The 15,647-nt window shown below is 36.7% G+C and overlaps 1 protein-coding gene across 1 annotated transcript; it reads right to left on the reverse strand.

The window, feature by feature from the left end:
* Positions 1 to 13,061: 13,061 nt before the first annotated feature.
* LOC104086445 (myb family transcription factor PHL7-like) lies at positions 13,062 to 15,386 on the reverse strand. The gene is made up of 6 exons (XM_009590689.2): positions 15,248 to 15,386; positions 14,908 to 14,984; positions 14,315 to 14,360; positions 14,150 to 14,207; positions 13,818 to 13,887; positions 13,062 to 13,740 (listed from the first exon to the last, which is right to left on the reverse strand). Exons 1-6 carry the CDS (start codon positions 15,351 to 15,353, stop codon positions 13,396 to 13,398), a joined length of 702 nt encoding a protein of 233 aa, XP_009588984.2. The 5' UTR covers positions 15,354 to 15,386; the 3' UTR covers positions 13,062 to 13,395.
* Positions 15,387 to 15,647: the final 261 nt, after the last annotated feature.

A 15,647-nucleotide genomic window follows, 5' to 3' on the forward strand; every position in this document is an offset into this window, starting at 1 on the left:
CCCAATTCAAGAATGCGCTCAAACCTCCAAATTTGATGCCAAACGACTCGGAACTAGCCAAACATTATATAAATCGATCAATTTATGCTCAAAAGTTCATATCTTCACTATTAAAGTGATTACCTAACCAAAATTGTAAGATTTCTAAAATTCACCCTCGGGACCACACACCCGAATTCCAGATATTTTTGAAGATAAACCTTACCCATAGCACTAAGAACTCAAATATATAATTTATTATAAATTTCATGCTCAAATTCATGATCAAAATCGAAGAATACCAATTTCTAGGTTTTTTCAAAATCCCAAATTTCTACAAATTCATGCTTAAATCCAAGTAAAAACCATGTATTTAACTCAAAATGTGAAGAAATCATTTACCCCATTATAGTTGATGAAGGTGGCACTCCAAAGTGCTCCAAAATCGTCTCCCGTGGACGAAATGAAATGAAAATAAGCCAAAACCTCATTTTATAAATCCTCACTGCGCAGCGACTTTCGCACATGTGGTGCTTTGGGTCGCATCTGTGGTCCCGCACTTGCGGTAAATGCCTCACAAGTGCGCCTTTCCCTCACCTGATCGGGCTCCGCATCTGCGGACAAGGAGTGCCGCTTCTGCGAGCCTAGCCGCACCTGCGACCATATCTCTCGCACCTGTGCTCACGCAGGTGCGCCCAATCTTCCGCATCTGCAGATTCTGGGCTGCCCTCCATTTCTCGCTTCTGCGGCTCGCACCTGCAGCCTTTTTCACGCAGGTGCGATCGCACCAGGTATCAACTGCCTCAGCATTTTCCTTAGTCCAAAAATCGATCCTGCTCGAGGTCTCAAAATCACACCAACCAGTCCAATAACATAACATGGACCTGCTCGAGGTCTCAAAATCACATCAAACAACACCGAAATCATGAATCACCCTCCAATTCAAACTTAATGACCTTTGAAATTCCAAACTTCTACAATCGATGCCGAAACTTATCAAATCACACCCGATCGACCTTAAATTTTGCACACAAGTCATAATTGACATTACAGACCTACTCCAACTTCCGGAGTCGGAATCCGTCCCCGATATCAAAATGTCTACTCCCAGTCAAACTTCTCCAAATTAACCAAATTTTCAACTTTCGCCAAATGACCCGAAATGACCTACGGGCCTTCAAATTCACATCCGGATATGCTCCCAATGCCAGAATCACCATACGGAGCTATTCCCAGGCTCGAAATCCCAAACAAACATTGATAACATTAAAATACACCTCAACCCAATTTTTCATGAAATTCTTTCAAAATTCCAACTTCCATAATAGGCACTGAAATGCTCTCGGGTCATCCAAAACCCGAGTCGGACATACGCCCAAGTCCAAATTCATCATACGAACCTGTTGGAACCTTCAAATCTCGATTCCGAGGTTGTTTACTCAAAAATTATACTTTAGTCAATTCCTCCAACTTAAGGCTTCCGAAATTAGAATTTATTTTCCAAATCAACTCTGAACTTTTTGAAATTCGATTCCGACCACACGTACAAGTCATAATACCTGAAGTGAAGCTGATCAGGGTCTCAAACCGCTGAACGACGCGCTATGGATCAAAACGACGTCGGGTCATTACAAGTAGAAATTTGGGCTAAAGTTGTATATTGTAGAATTGAAGAACAAATTCAAATACGTTGACAGGGCATTTGGTCACAGCGTATTCGAATTTTTCACTATCTATAATTTTAATATCTTCTTGAAATTCATGGATGGATTGCTTAAACCATGAAGAAGATAATTGTTCCTTTGGAATATTGTATTTTTTCAACTCACCTTAGCCTATGTACATGACAATAAAATATGATTTCAATTTCTTGCACTGCTCTTGTAACTTCTTAGGTTGAACCATGGTTTCAGCATTGTGGTTACGAATAAGCTTTTTTATTTGAAAAGTGAGAAGAGAGACTTTGGTGAGTATGTATTTTCTGATTATACATTTGAGTTTATATAATTAAGGCATATTTATAACTCGTCTTTAAATCCTAGTCCTGTGAAAGATAGGATTTCTCTAGGATACCTGTAATGACCCAATCGGTCGTTTTGAGCTCTAGCGCATCGTTCGACGGTTTGAGATCATGAGTAGCTTCACTTCGGGTATTATGACTTGTACGTGTGGTTGGAATTAAATTTCGAAAAGTTTGGAATTGATTTGGAAAGAAAATTCTAATTTCGGAAGCTTTAAGTTAGAAGAATTTACTAAGGTATGAATTTTGAGTAAACGACCTCAAAATCGAGATTTGAAGGTTCCAACAGGTTCGTATGATGACTTTGGACTTGGGCGTATGTCCGGATCGGGTTTTGGATGACCCAAGAGCGTTTCAGCGACTATTGTGGAAAGTTGGCATTTCGGAAGAACTTCATAAAAATTGGGTTGTGGTGTATTTCAATGTTATCAATGTCCGTTTAGGATTTCGAGTCTAGTAATAGTTCCGTATGGTGATTCTGGTATTGGGAGTGCATCCAGAAGTGGATTTGGAGGTTCGTTGGTCATTTGGCAAAAAATGGAAATTTGAAGGTTTTTGGAAAGATTGACCGGGAGTGGACTTTTTGATATTGGGGTCGGATTTTGATTTCGGAAGTTGGAGTAGGTCCGTAATGTCAATTATGACTTGTGTGCAAAATTTGAGGTCAATCGAACGTGATTTGATAGGTTTCGGCATCAATTGTAGAAGTTGAAGTTTTAAAGTTCGTTAAGATTGAATTGGAGGGTGATTCGTGTTTTAAGCATTGTTTGATGTGATTTAAAGGATCGACTAAGTTCGTAGGATATTTCAGGACTTGTTGGTATGTTTGGTTATGGCCCTGGGGGGTCCTCGGGTGGATTCTGGATGGTAAACGGATCGAGTTTGGGCTTGGAGAAATGATGGGGCTACTGTCATCTGGTGTAATCGCATCTGCGAGGTTTTGGCCGCAGGTGCGGAGCCGTAAAAGTAGCCAGGAAGGTGGCATGAGTGATTCTAGGCGGGCTGGACAGGAGTGCAAGTGTGAGGGAATGTCCGCACCTGCGAAGGCACAGATGCAGAAGGAAAGGCGCAGAAGCGGAAGCGGGCAGTTGGAGGCATCTCCGCAGAAACTGAATATTTTCCGCACCTCTGGAACCCCAGAAGCGGCCAAGTGACCGCAGATGCGAGAAGTCGCTGGGCAGAAGGGTTCTTTAAGAACGGGATTTGGCCCATTTTCTTTCATTTTCTCTTGGTTTGGGCGATTTTCTGATTTCTTTGAGGCATGGTATTTCCTCATTTTCTTCACCTGTTTTCCCAACTCCTCAATAGCTCCCCTATGTTCCACCAGTATATCCATAATGGTCTTCTGGTTATCCAGGATCTTCTTCAATGTTTCCTCCACTGACAGAGGAACATGTGGTGCTGCTGGTGTAGAAGACTGTGCTGCAACAGCACGGGATATGTCAGACAGCTTTGAAGTAGTTGTCTGCATCCAGTTGTTGAGACTCGCCAATGTTTGGTAGACTCGCAGCGCAGTGAGTGGATATGTAGATGAGGCAGGCACTGGTACTGATGTTGATGGTCTAAAAGATGAAGGTGGTGGCATGTCAGCTATCTCGGTGGAAGGACCAGCTGCTGTAGAAGGCATAAGAGTTGTAGAAGGCTCAGCAGCTGACTCTGTAACCACCACTAATGGCTCATCAGACTGATCAATGGTGGTAGTTGCCTTACCCTTGAACTTTGGGTTTTCCATACCTTGCAAGGAGTACCATGAGAAGGGCTTCTTGGCCCGCACTTTTGTATCAAAACTCCTCGGCTCCACCTTTGAATAAGTGAAATATTTTGTGAGGGTGTTGGGATATGGGTAGGAGCTTTCACCTTTTCGGACAACCACTGACATGTTGGCCGACATGATGGCACCTACATTGATTGGGTACCCGGCCATAATAGATGCCACTAAAACTGCTCGAGGGATTGGAAGATTGTTCTCATTCCGGCTTGGATCAATATGGTTGCACACAAAAGTTTGCCGCCCTTTTGCTTCAAAATTGAGGGTGGCCCGTGCAATAGGAACCCCTGCTGTGATCCACGGTGGTGGTGGTCCTGGAGGAGCCAAAAACTTCTGCTAACCAAGGGCGAGCTGCATCACCCATAGCAAGCTTCTCCAAGTACTGGATTGCCTATACCTCCTCGAATCCCAGGTAAGTGTTCATAGTGCTTGGGTCGAATCTGACTTTCAAAATTTTCACTTTGGTACCCTTCTTGATGTGTGCCACATTGGCATAAAACTCCCATACCAAGTGCTCTTTGTCATCCATAACACTCTGGGTGAACCACATCCACCCCTTGCGCTCCATGAACTACTTAAGGACATTTGGATTGTATTTATCCAAATCCTTCAACAAGAATTGTCGCTCAAGTGTGAGTGATCTCTGGGGCCACCACTCTCTAAACTTTGTGAAGGCAGTCAAACTCACGAACCTATCTTCCCATACTTCCTTCTTTTTCGACCTCTCTAGGCCGCCCACTCTAGTGTCACCTCCCCTACCATCATTAGGAACATCATCATCATCTACTGCAACTGGTGCAAAGAGAGTGTGTGTAGAGGAGGGCTCTGAACCCTGGCTACAGGCATCGGCTCCAAAAAATTGATGTCACCCAAATTCACGCCAGTGATTGGGATTGTGAAGCGGTCGATGCAATTATAATTACACAACTTCGAGTCGGGGTCGATTACTCATAGAGCTTATATTGGATTAGGTATAATCTTAGACTAGGTGTATGACGTGCCTAAAATGCACTTCCACATACTTGGTTGTTTCTTTCTACTTCTAAAATTTATGCTATTGTTTGTAAATGTAAAGCTATAGAACGATATTTTTGGTGTTGTTATGTTTCAAGTTTATAAAAGATCTAAGGCTGTGACTTCCACCTAGGTGGTTACCTAACGGGTTATGGGCTTTAGGGCATGTTTCTTTGGTCGGGCTGTAATATAGAAATCAACACGCGATTACCCACTTGATACCTCTCGGTAGTTAGAGTGGTTTTGCCCAGTTTGACTTTTTCAAGTCCAAATGGGTAATTCACACAACCGTTGATATATGCTCAAGTCGGGTCTTACTATCTCTAGATTTAACCCTTTAATTGGGACTATCAATTTCTTGAGTTCACCCCAATTTCTTGTTAGCCAAGTTTTCCTATACTTAGTCTTTCTTTCTCAAGTAGAGACTAAGTCAATTAGGCATGAATCAATATTTGCAACCATTAATTCCTAAATTTAAACAAGAACTAGGCTAAATATCATACACCCAACCTTAAACAAGCCCTAAATCAAATACCCATTAGGTACCCACACTAGGTTTGGGTCACAACCCTAGCTAGAGATTTAGCTACTCATAGGCAAAAATGAAGAAACTAAGGAAGAAAATAAGATTAAACTCATAAAATATGATAAAGGGATGAAAATCCAATGTTAAAATGATAAACTAATACAAAGTTTCCCAAAGTAGTAAAGGAAAAATGGCTATCTACTTTTTGGAGTTCAAACTTAACCTAAATTTGACAAAAAGAACTATTTATACACAGCTAAAATTATCGGACAAAATTGCCCCTGCAGATGTTCTGCGGCCGCACAATTCTATGTGCGGTCTGCACTTTAAAGCTGGGCTTGACGGGATGGACTTCTGCGGCCGCACAATTCTGGGTTGCGGCCGCACGTCTTCAGATTCTGCGGACCGCACATTTCTGAGTGCGGCCGCACTCTTGAATTTGAGCTTGACAGGAGGGACTTCTGCGGACCGCACATTTCTGAGTGCAGTTGCACTCTTGAATTCTGCGGCCGCATAATAATAGTGTGGTCCGCACTTCTTCATGGACTCAGAACTCTATCTCTCTGAACCTCATCTTATGCGGCCGCACAATAATTGTGCGGTCCGCACTTTGCAAAGGAATTCTATCAGAGGTCCTTCATAATTTGTGGCCGCACTCAATATTATGCGGTCCGCACTTTGCTTTTTTTGCTTGGTTTTAGTCCTTGGCTAAAAATACTCCTTCTTGAGTTGAATTTCATAGTTTTGGCTCTTTTTCCAATGCTCCTTCAAGTAAGCACATTTTATCAATTTTCGGGAATACCTTTAAGCATTTTTAGCCAAAACTAAAGTAAAAGAGTGCAAATAAGTAGTCAAAATCCCTACTTATCATTAGTTTTAATTCACAAAAATATAAATTGTTGATCATCTTGAATAGCAATAAAGTTGTAAACTACAAAAACACTGTTTAACTCCAATCCCTATAGATATGATATTTTCTATACTATATTCGACTAGCGAGCATAATTTTGTGTTGTGTTTTTAGCTCGTCAAATTTTGGCGTCGTTGCCGGGGATTGGCAATCAACGGTGTTTGAAATAGTTTGTAGTGCTAATTCATGAATTAGGTTATAGTTTTTCTTTTCTCTTTTCTTTTCTATTTTATTTTCTTTATTAGTTAACTTTTTTTCACGATTTGTTGTGTAGTACCTAAAAAGTTGGAGAAGATACTGTAGATATTGAACTCTAAATGCTGTGAAGATGGAGTACAACCAGCCTAAAAAAAAAGGTTGAAAAGTTAACAGCTGAATATTATCAGCGGTATGCTATGTGTTTTAAATGCGGTGGAAATTGTCTATGGGTTGACTGTCAAATAGGTATGTATTCTTCCTACGATTCATATTTTGAACAGTCTCACTCTGCTTCTAGTTTGTACAGGTATGAGAATTCATATGGGCACAATCTTGACTCTGGTTGGGATGAATACCCTTATTATAGTGAAAGCGAAGTGAGACAACCACCTCAAGGGGAGAATGATAGTTTGGAAGAGCTTGTGTATATGTTCATAAATAAGCCGGTAGAGAGATTTACATAAGATGATGAAGCCATTAACAACCTAGCAACGCAAGTGAGTCAAATAATAAGTACACTTTCAGAAAGCTTATTGCATTGTAATGGGGAATATATGGAGGAGATACCCTGCGAGAATGAGCCTACTCAAGAGGATGAGCGTCTACAAAGGGAGATTTCCACGGTACAAGAAGACTCTAATTCAACTGAGATGATCGAGGATAAGGTTGTGGTTGAGTGTGAAGCAACGAAAGAAGAGTTCAAACCTCCATCCACCTTTCCACATTTGCACCTTTAATAGGAGAGAATGAGAAACAAATGATCTTGGACATACCAGAAGAATATTCACTTGACCTTTCTTCTTTGTTTTCTTATTCTAGCCTTGATCATGTGGATTTTATTTTTGGGGATTTACAGGAATATGTATGGATTGATCCTGTGAAAGAATGCAGAAACAAGTTAAGGATGATCCTGAACGAGCAATTCACCGCTCAAGATGAGGACAAGAAAGAAAGAAAAGAGCGGGTTTTGCAAGTATCCTTAGAAGAATTGGGCTTAATGAGCTCCATAAAGAATCCCAAGGAGTGAAAACGAGGAATGAATTCAGAATTAGGGGTGGAGTTCATAAGTTCTCGGAAAAGAAGAAAATTCAGGGAAGTTTCCTTTACCTTATGCTTTTTAATTCTGTGTCATAGGGACATGCCACAACTTAAAGTGTGGGGTAGGGGATATTTGTATGTTGTATATATATGTTCTAGTTTTAGTTTTGTGCTTTTAAGTAGTTAGAGTGAGAAAAGGTAAAAAAAAAAAAACAACCATAAAAATTTTAATTTTTTTTATTTTTCCCGACGATGGATATCATTTGACGGGTTTCTTGAGGGAATTAAGTCGAAAGAAAAATGCAAAAAGATTTTCTTTTGTTGTTAGTGTATTAATTACCCCTTAGTTTTCTTTGTGCCGCGGTTCTTTTCCAAAGGTTTTGTTTGAACCGGGTGTAGTTAGATTTTTGTTTTTAGAAGTAGGAAAACCTTGTGCTATGATTTGAAATTGAAGCAATATCTCTTGACTTGATTATACCTTGAGAATAGTAAGTGCTTTAGTTGTGATGCTTAGGCTCAGTTTTTGACTCTTGTATAAGTACCTTAAACTGTATGATCTTAACTTTGCTTAACTGCTTTGACTAGAGTGTCTTGATGAGTTTAACCGTGAGTGAGTTATGTGCCATGTGTGTGTGAGGTTTGTATGATTCTGTGTATTGCATTTGTTGTCTAGAACTTTTTCCGTGTATTTGCGAAGCGAAATAGTAGTTTTATTCAGTCTTGGAAGTTGATATAGGCATTTCTTTGTTGAGACAGATATATGTGTTTACCCACCAAATTGTTATGTAATCGTAGTTAACCCCATTGAGCTTGTAATCCTATTTCTTTGGTAACCACATTACAAGCCTTACCTAGTTGTATGAATTGATCATCTATTTGAACCAATTATCTATTTAGACAAGATGGGTTGCTATGATGGTAAGCAACCTCCACTTCCAACCAAGAGGTTGTGAGTTCGAGTCACCCCAAGAGAAAGGTTGGGAGTTCTTGTAGGGAAGGATGCCGAGGGTCTATTGGAAACAGCCTCTCTACCTCATGGTAAGGGTAAGTTCTGTGTACACATTACCCCTCCCCCCCAGACCCCATTAGTGGGATTATACTGGATTGTTATTGTTGTTGTTGTTGTATATCTCATGAGCACTTGAAATTATTATGAACTTTGTAAAAGTTGAAGTGTGGGGTGGTTGGTTTGGCTTTTGAGTGGAACTATTGAAATAAGGAGAAAGGTGCAATGAATTGAAAAAATAATAGCCACTTGAATTGAAAAATAATAAAAAAAAAATAGTTGTATTGTTGTGAACGATATTCATTGATAAGTGGTAACTCTTGATGTAATGGTGCTTAAATAATTTGGGCAGTTAATGCATGTTGATGAAGGTGGAGTATGGTTTGACATAAGTGTGGGGTTTAAACAATTAAATATATGTATTAAAGTGCTTAGGGAGGTGTAGTCACTCTTATATCTAAATGTATCCTACCCGTCCTGCAGCCTACATTACAATCATTTAAAGTATTATTTGATCCTAGACTGAATGAACTCGATTAGTTGAGGAGTACACTACGGGCAAGCCTATGGTTCATCTTTTGTGGCACATGAATGTTGTTTCTGAGAATGAGTGAATTCTTTATATCTTGAGTTCCTAATTGTTCTTAATTTTTATTGTGTGTGGAACTACTCTCGTTTGTTGTGTGAGGACACATGATTCATGAAGGAAAGGTAATGTCATTGACCTATATATTAGAGTAAGTGAGTGAGTTGTAATAATGTGTGGTACTTGTGAGTCAAATCTTGAGGTGAAGATGTTACACTATTGTGCTTAGTCTATTTTAAATATTCTTGGTGTGATGAGTTAGGAGAGTTGCTTAGTAAGGTTGTGTCTATCTAAAGTATGGTTTGATTGCTCGAGGACGAGCAATCGGTTAAGTGTGGGGTATTGATGGTAGGCTATAATCTCATGTTTTAGTCGATTATTATATTTTAATTTACTGTACTTTAGTTGAGTTTGAGCTTTAATCGCTAGTATTTTGTACTAATTGCATGTTTTATGCCTTGTAGGAGTGATTCCGAGCAACGTAGATGTTATGGAATAAATTCAAGTGATTTAGAGCTTGAAGTCTGAGTAAAAACCCAAGGAATTAAGTCGGGATCATGTTCGGGGATCAACGGATGATAGTTAAGAACGGACGGAGAATCAAGTAGATATATTGTGCAGTGTCTAGTAAAATACCCATAACGTTTCATTCGGAACTCCGTTTGGGCTCCACAATATATTGTTGGAAATATAATTCAAAGAACTACAACTTTAATATTTTTTTTAAATCCTCAACAAAATAGGGTGCAAAGTATGTGGCAAGTGCGCGGTCGCGCACTGACCGCGCATATGGGGCAGAACAGCGTGAAAAGTGCGCGGGCACACTTCCAGGTGCGCGGCCACGCACGTCCAACTCCGAAAAAGTGTTCTTTTTCGCGTAGGAGAAGGTATATTTGTTTTGGCCCAACCCTACTTGGTATATATACATAGAAAAATAGTATTTTGAGGACTTTTGACATAATTTAGACCTAAGGAAGCTAAGGAGGAGAGAGAGAAGCAAGAGCACAAGGATTTCACCATTCATCCTCACTCAAGACAAGCGTTTGGATGCTTTATATTTTTCTTTGACTTAAACTTAATTGTGATGAATTTATCCATATCCATGGAGTAATTCTTCCTTAGGGATTGATGGATTTGTTGTTTTGATAATTGTTTGTGGATATTAACTCTAGTTTTATGTATTGAAGCGTTTAGGGTGTTTTTATTGTTGCATAAATATTCACTTATTTATGTAATCGAAAGAGGAATAATTTATGATGTTTTGCATTATCTTATTGGTTGAATACATTGATTCTTGTTAGTAATCAAAAGAGGCTAGTTGAATTAATGTTTAGACTTAGTTAGGAGGATAATCGAAAGAGGTTCTCCTAAGGATCAATCCACTACGAATTCTAGCATATCTTCACTAAGTTTAACTTAGTTCATATCGTAAGGTTGAGACTTAATCAAAAGAGAAATTTCTACTGAATGTTTGAACATAATAGAGTGAATTCGAGAGACTCACTTGAACCATAGAAGTGAAGTAACTAGAGTTAATTCCCAAACAAGTATCTTACACCTATCCAATCAACCCCTATTTTCTCTCCTTGATATCTTCTTGCTTACTCTTATTGCAATTGTCATTAGTCAATAGTTAGACTTTTAGTTAATGTTAGTTTTAATTCACACAAATCTAAATTGTTGATCATCTTGAATAGCAATAAAGCTATAAAATACGAAAACACTGTTTAACTCCAATCCTTGTGGATACGATATTTTCTATACTATATTCGACTAGCGAGCATAATTTTGTGTTGTGTTTTTAGCTCGTCAGTTTATATATTTGTAATTCACCGACTATAATTAGACATGGTATATGTGGTGAATAATAATGTAAGAATTGTTATGATGTAATTTATAATATATAGAATGTTTTCTAGGAATTACTTACTTTAAGGGAATTTTTATCTTTAAATACTTTTATTTCTAATTTACTTACATATATGTTCTTATTTCACATTCTATCCTGCATAAATTAATAAATAATACATAAAATCACACATAATATAGATTGAACAGACACAATAATAGTTTATAATGACGGGTTCAATTGAACTCATAACTTTCGACATGAAATAAAAATTTATTAAAATTACAAAACTAATAGATATAAACTCATAACGTTAAAAATATATTGGGTTCAATGTTAAAACCTTAAAAGTTGAACCCATAGAGTTTGAATTCTAGATTCGCGTCTGACTCCAACCTAACATTGTATTCCCTCTGCTTCAATTTAGATGACACATTTTTCTTATTAGTTTGTTCCAAAAAGAATGACACAATTCTACAATTGAAAATAATTCAACTTTAAATTCTTCATTTTACACATTTTACCCTTAATGAGAAGCTTTTATAACCACACAAATGTCGTGGCTCCACAAAGCTTTTACCCCTAAAGCTTTTAAGACCATAAATTTTAAAAATCTTTTTTTTTTCTTAAACTCCGTACCGAGTCAAACTACCTCATCTAAATTGTAAACTCCGTACCGAGTCAAACTACCTCATCTAAATTGTAACGAATGGAGTATTATTTTTTTTTTGCGAGATTTAAGCGGGGATTATTTTCTTAATCCCTCCAACCAAACGACTAAAGTAAAGTGCAAAACAAATCTTAAGCCTGTTTGAAAAGCCACATGAGAATTGGAATTAGGTGTAATTGGATGTAATTACACACTTTGGCATGTTTGTTTGACCAAGTAATCACTTGGAATTGGTGTAATTGGGAAGGAGTAATTACACTCTCCAATTCTCAAGGGAAGGTAAAAAATTAAATGTAACTAGATGATGTAATTACAAGGCAACCTTTCCAAAAAAGAATTCTTTCAATATTATATTATTCATCTAGGAAACAAAAAAGATAGAAAAGGCAGATCATTTCTACTTCACTTCTTCCCAGCACAGTCTTTGAAATTTCACTCCAGGTAAGTTCTTTTTTTTTTCAATAGTATATCATATTTTCTTGATAGTTGATTCCTTATTTAATTGCTCCTTTCGTTCCACTTTATGTGAACCTATTTCCTTTTTAGTGTATTCTAAAAAAAATGACCCATTTCTAAATTTGGAAACAATTTAGTTTAAACTTCCAATTCTACCCTTAATGAGAAACTTTTATAACCACACAAATACTCTATACCTCTTTTTGACTCGTTTAGGACCACAAATTCCAAAAGTCTTCATTTTTTTTAAATTTCGTGTTCAGTCAAACATGTTCACATAAATTGGAACAGAGGGAGTACTCTTTTGTTTCCTTAACTTCACGTTGCCTTGAGCTATAGTGTTAGAAATTTTGACCTTTCTATTTTAGAAGGGTGAAATTTAGGTAGAAGAATAAATTTAAATTTGGGCAGATCATTTCTACTTCACAACTAATGCATACAAATACCATTTTTTGTCATATTCAGTTTTTATATTGTAATAGTATATTATATTGGAAAGAGAATAAATGGATCTAATTTTCTAATTTTGTTATCTAATCATTAGCATAAATATTAACTATGAAGAAAAATATTTTGTAAGCTCATATCTATCTTTTTTTATTCACATGAGTTGGTAAAGAATTTTAATTTGTTATTGAAATTTTCATTGTTCTCTTTTAAGTTACGATATTTTTTATATGGAAGATACCAATTATTTTTATGATGTTATGTATTACTTTATAATTATTTAATATATTTTCTTATAAAAGAATATGCATTTTTTATATATGATAATATATAATATTTAATATCTATTATACATATAAATATTTGTCATACAGTAACAATTATTTACACGTTAATTTGAAAAATATTTATTTACCTATGTAATTACACTTGTACGACCAAACATGACACATGTAATTATACTGTAATTAACAAATAATTACCGGGTTGTGTAATTACTAGGGTAGTAAATAGTAATTACACAACCAAGTAACCCTTAGAGAAAGGAAAATGAAAGAATGAGAATCGTAGATGCACAAACCAAAAGAACACGAGGAGATGCAAGTATCATAATTCATCATTAAATTGGTAAGAGTTACAAAGCATATATACTCCACCTTGAATTCTTGATGAGTAAGAACAACCCCAGATGTAGATTGCGTTTAATTATTAAGGTTATATAACGTATCACACAATAGGTGGTTTTATTTGAATACAATATTTGGCCAAACGCACGTTTTTTTTTCCACTCAAATATATTAAGCCATGCCCAATACTCTTTAATTCAAGAACATAGTTGATTAAATAAGAGAATTAATCATATGAAGCAGGCAAATGGGGTGACTGGTAAGTTGCAAGAGTACTCATCCATGGTAATTCATGTGGTGAATTATATATAAGGATGATTTTGAGTGAGTGATGGATATGCAACATTACTATTAATGTATCGATGAGACAATATTACATCTTCATCGATTCGAGTCCTTTTCCGTGCTTGAGCTTGACATCCAGGATCGAAAGACTTTATCTCGTTTCTATCAACCTCGAAATCAGATTCGAGTTCTTTAACGTTTGATTCAGATAATTCGTCACATAGAGATGGTAATGACAAGGGTGAATATGTGTAGGACTTGCAGCTTAGCCTTGAACCTGAAGCACGAGCTTTATGTTCCTCCATTATTCCGTCTAGAAATCTTTCTTGTGCTTCAAGTTTCATCTTCAAGTTTCTTTGAACCTTTAACAGGAAATTTGATCTTAAAATCTTTCTAAATATGGATGAAAACCACTAACTTAAAACTTACTATAATTTACCTCAAGATGATCGCTTAATCGCCTTCGTGCATCCATATGCATTTGTAGTGCTTCATTAAGCTGAGCGCCCCTATACATATTAACATTGAATTTTACTTTGATATCAGATAAATGAGATTAGTAACCTGAAAAATAAGACATATTACCTGCTATAACATGTTAAAATACACTGACAATGTAGATATTATTTACAATATTTTTTTTATACAAGTAAAATCCATTAACATGCATGTCATACCAGATTTTGTGCAATTTTAAGAGTGAAATAATGATTGGAGCCTGGAGGAAGAATTTTATATAATTAAGGTTTAAGGAAGCAAGAAGTAACTCACGCTGTGGCACTGAAATTTGGCAAAATTTCTGATATGCTTTTCCTTTCAAACTTGCCAACTATATGTTAGAAAATGAAAAGCCAGAAAACTAGACAAAGTTAGTATATTACATAAGTTGCATGTAGGAAATGGAAATTCCATAACTGTAAAAGGGTGGAGACTTACTAACGGGATCTTCATCTTCACGTACAAATTTTGACATCCGGTACTTCTGTTATGATTGAAAGAGAAAGTAAGAAAAGAACAAAATAATAAAGCAAAGATTTAAGCTTTTGCATGCATACATGATCAGTTGAGTCTTTTGTAGAAACAGAAATATCCTTTGTAGAGATTAGAGTACTAAGTTAGCAAAACAGAGAAAAAGACCCAAAACATAGGACCTTATATGATCACCAGTCAGCGGCGGACCTAGCGTGTTGGGAGTGAGTTCAACTAAATTCATCTTTTTAAGCATAAAACATATACATACGTGTGTGCATGAAAAACTCTAAAAAGTAGTACTGATCCTATAAATATTAAGTTTTGAAAGCATTTTTTTCAAGAAATCAGAATCTTGAACGCAAAAAGCTTAAATCTTGAATTTGCCTCTGTATGCTTGAATGGTGTAACCATCTAAAAAATTTACCCCTAGGAATTGAAGTAGCATTATGACATCAGAAACTATAAATAATCAGAAAGAGGTGGAAAGATGTTTGGCACAAAAGATAGAAATGATATGCAATTAGGAAAGAGATCATCACAAGGGATATAAGTAAAACCTGTAGGTGGCTTTTAACATGGAAGATAGTCAGTCCTTCAATTCCCATAACCTTCAAAATTCCTTTTGGTGTTGCTCCTGCAAAGCCAATTTAGTTTTTTAAAAATGAAAAATGGGTAAAAGCAATGTGTTAAAAGTGTGTTGAGATATAATTTAAGTAAATAAAAGTGTGCTCTTACAAACAGTTTAAACTTTCATATGAGATGGTCACATCGTTAATAAAAGATATCGAGCAGGCAAGAGGTTCTCGGTTCAAGTCTCACCGCCACACATTATGAAAAAAGGCATGCACGTGAGAGAGCGTGGCGAACACATAATTAAGTAAATAAAAATATGCTTACTTTCTGGGCCTCCAAGCTGAGTAACTGCCTTCTCGAACAGATCATGAAGTTGTTGAGTCCATTTCAGTCTCTCCTTTGACGAACAATCGGAACGATTCGAACCCATATTGGAACTCAGCAGCTGTTTGAACTTCCCAGGCATTGCAGAGGAACTATGCTAAAGCTTATAGACAAAGAAAGAAGAGTTTAAGTAAAGCTGTTGTCAAGATAATGTTAACAAGTTGATGGATTCTATGTAAAAGGGTAGGTAGAATGCTGCTAATTTTCGGAATAAACCAAGCTAAGTTAAAAAGTTCCCAACTTCTTATACACAAAATCTTGGTTTTTATATCATTTGGTGAAGAGAACTAAACTCATAAGCAATAACGAGCTAACAAGAGTAGTAAAAATTGTCACTTCT

This window comes from Nicotiana tomentosiformis, chromosome 7, assembly GCF_000390325.3.
Source record: "Nicotiana tomentosiformis chromosome 7, ASM39032v3, whole genome shotgun sequence".
NCBI classification, from domain to species: domain Eukaryota; kingdom Viridiplantae; phylum Streptophyta; class Magnoliopsida; order Solanales; family Solanaceae; genus Nicotiana; species Nicotiana tomentosiformis.